Source organism: Plasmodium gallinaceum (assembly GCF_900005855.1).
Source record: "Plasmodium gallinaceum strain 8A genome assembly, contig: PGAL8A_v1_21, whole genome shotgun sequence".
In the NCBI taxonomy this organism is placed as follows: domain Eukaryota; phylum Apicomplexa; class Aconoidasida; order Haemosporida; family Plasmodiidae; genus Plasmodium; species Plasmodium gallinaceum.
Window position 1 is genome coordinate 224666 of NW_021628323.1, and position 3423 is coordinate 228088.

Genomic DNA, 3423 nt, shown 5'->3' on the forward strand with positions numbered 1-3423 from the left:
TTTTTTTAATTATTTTTTTTAAAATTTTTTTTTTTTTTTTTTTTTTTTTTTTACGTGTTTATTGTAAATGTAGTAACAAAAAAAAATTTAGGTCTTTTTTGAAAAATTTTTAATAATTAGAAAAACGATAAATATTCTTATATATTAAAAAAATACATAATTATATATATATATATATATATATATATATATATATATATATATATATATATTTGTGAATAGATGTAATTTTACATTAATATGAGTAATAAATCTATCTTTAAAATTAGGGAAAATCAAAAAAAAAAAAAAAAAAATTAAAGTGTTATTTAGTTCTTATTACTATAATTTTATATTTATTACAAAATTTCCAAAGTTTATAATTTTTTTTGTATTTATGAAAAATTATCAAAATGGTTGATATATTTTTTAATATATTGCAACATGATACTCTTTTTTTTTTTTTTTTTTCATATTTTTACTTTTTTTATATTTTTTCTCTTTTAATTAATTATTTTCTGTATCCTTTTTTATATATAAGTTACTATAATATTTTACATATATATAAATATATAAATATATAAATCTATTATTAATATATCTATTTTTACCCTAATATTTCAATTTTTTATATTATAGGGAAATTTTTTATTATTAACTTCAATAAAAAAAAAAAATAGTAAAATTTTAAAAAGTAATATAAATGATACATCTTTTTTAAATATAAGTATGAACAATAATTTTAGTGTATTTAATTCTATTAATAAAATACATTCCTTTTTTTTTGTTTTAAAAAATTATTCATTTATTTATTATAAATAATGAAATATCCTTACAACTTGTGTTAATACAAATATATTTTCTTTTTCTTTATAATTTTTGTTTCATATATATATATAAAATTCTTTGTTGATAATTTCTTAAAATCAAATATATTTTATGTTAACCTTTATGTTTAAAACAGTTGAACAATTTTAATATAATATATATTGAAACATATATAATAGTCATTATTCATAAAGATTAATAAATATTTAATACTAATTTATGAAAAAAAATTATTATTTTTTTTTTTTTTAGAAAGTTTTCATTAATTTATTTTAATTTTAGTTTAAAAAAAAAAAAAAAAAAAAAAAAAAATAAAAATTAAAAAAAAAATATTAAATGAATATTTAATAGAGACACTATATTATAGGAAAAAAAAATTTATAAAAACAGTTCTGTCTTTTAAGATTTTATTTTTAAGAATTTCTATTTGTTTCCTTTTCAATCTATAAGATATAAAAAAAAAAAAAAAAAAAAAAAATGTAATTTTTTTAGTAAATTATATAAAAAAAAATAGAAAAATAAATAGTAATAAAAGTTTTACACATTCATGAGTTTGAACAAATTGCTCTTTTAAATTTGATAATTTATCAACTAGTTTTTTTCTTAACTCCTAACAAAAGAAAAAAAAAAAAATATATTACGTAAGTATATACAAAATATTTATTTTTTACTATACATTTTAAAAAAAAAAAAAAATTTAAATATATTTCTAACAACTAAATGTGGAGTATGCTTTTCATATTCACCAATTTCTTCTTTTAATTCCTTTTTTAAAGAATCTCTTGGTTTTTTAATAAATCTAATATAAAGAAAAATAACAAAAAATAAAATAAAATAATAAATAACAAAAAATAAATAAAGTTCATTAAAACAAGTTAAAAGATAATTTTTATTTTTTATAAATATAACATACATTTTTGATACTTTTCTATAGCATTCTTGTTCATTTGTAGTATTATCAATCTGAAATTCAAAATATATATATAAACATGATATTATTTAGTATTCGTAAAATTTTTTTTATTAAAATTATTTACTAATTCTAAAGAAGCTTCACACTTTTTTCTAAAATACAATTCACTAGCTAAAATATTTTTCAATCTGTTATTTTGATGAAGGGTAGCTTCTATCATTTTAGATATCTCTTTTAGCTTTAATAAAAAATAAAAAAAAAATATTGTATTAAATTTAAAAATAAAAATAAAAAATGATATCTACATATTTATGAGAAGTAATTTTAACTTTGTTTTTTTTAATCATCATAATTAAATTTTATATAAATTACTCTTTTTAATGAACTCATATGATTTTCATTCATGGTTAACTTTCTATACAAAATAATGCTAATTGAAAATTATTTCAAAATGATTTAATAGAAATATTCTTTAGTATTATATTTAAATTTTCTAATATTTATATTCGTTTTATTATTATAAAAAAATAAAAAAATAAAAATAAAAATAAAAATAAAATATATATCTTAATAATATTATTTCTAATATTTCAAAAAAAAAAAAAAAAATAAATAAAATAAAAGAAATGGAATATAATATCCTTGTTAATTAAAAAAATAAGAATTTTATTTTTATATCTATATTTTCATAAAATACATACTGTATTATATATAATTTTTCCATTAATAAAATATTATGTTTTAATTTTTTTTTTTTTTTTTATCAATTTCTTTTATTCATTTTGTTTTATTTTTTATTTTTTTTTTTCCTTTAAGATGGGAAATGTTATAAATGATTATATATATATTTTTCATAATTCGACTTTATATATATTTTTATATATATTAATACAAATTCTTCTTTTTATTTTAAATACTATTGGTAACAATAAATATGTTCAAAACTTTTTTTTTAAACTTACAAAAAAAATAAAAAAATTTTACAATTATTATATGAAATCAGCACATTATAATGACATTAGTAAAAAAATTGAAATATCACAGAAAAAAATTGAAAAATATAATAAAATTATAGACGAAAATAAGAAAAAAAACAAACATTTGAATGAATATGACTTAATGATACTAAACGGGAAATATACAAGAAAAGTTCTTAAAGAAGAAAAAATTTTAAATGAATTGATAAAAATAATAAATAATGAAAACAAAAATAATTATTTTACTAAAATAAGTGATACAATTCTTTTATTTTTATATTCAAAAAATATATTAATTAGACATATAAAAACACAAATATATGTATGTTATTCTTTTTAAATTATTCTATTTTATAATTTGAATTATTTATTTTAATTTTTTTTTTTTTTTTATATATATATATTTTAATAAATAGTTAAATATGCTTTTGTTATTAATAAAGTAAAATTATTTTAACTTTTTTTTTTTGATAGGTAGTTATAATTTTTTTGATTTTAAATTATTTTGTTAATAACGAATTAAGAGAATCATGCTTAAAAATTCATTCACATTTAAAATTTAAAAATAATTTTAAAATAATACCTTCAGGTTTAAAGAATTATATTATTAAAATACAATTTATTACTATAATTAATATACAAAAAAAAAAAAAAAAAATGTGTATATAATTTTATTTTTAATTATAATTAAACTATTCATTTTTTTTTTTTTTTTTTTTTTTTTTT

At 12.6% G+C, this 3423-nt stretch overlaps 2 protein-coding genes across 2 annotated transcripts; one reads left to right on the top strand and one right to left on the bottom strand.

The window, feature by feature from the left end:
• Window positions 1-1220: 1220 nt before the first annotated feature.
• On the bottom strand, window positions 1221-2125 carry PGAL8A_00027000 (conserved Plasmodium protein, unknown function; the record flags this gene model as incomplete). Its single annotated transcript, XM_028674264.1, has 6 exons — window positions 1221-1250; window positions 1349-1417; window positions 1522-1606; window positions 1721-1770; window positions 1845-1958; window positions 2093-2125. The coding sequence occupies 6 exons, from the start codon at window positions 2123-2125 to the stop codon at window positions 1221-1223; spliced, it is 381 nt and encodes a 126-aa protein (XP_028530635.1).
• Window positions 2126-2536: 411 nt separating this feature from the next.
• On the top strand, window positions 2537-3286 carry PGAL8A_00027100 (conserved Plasmodium protein, unknown function; the record flags this gene model as incomplete). The annotated part of the gene is made up of 2 exons (XM_028674266.1): window positions 2537-3019; window positions 3172-3286. Coding segments are annotated over 2 exons (598 nt in total), but the record flags the coding sequence as incomplete, so codon positions are not given.
• Window positions 3287-3423: the final 137 nt, after the last annotated feature.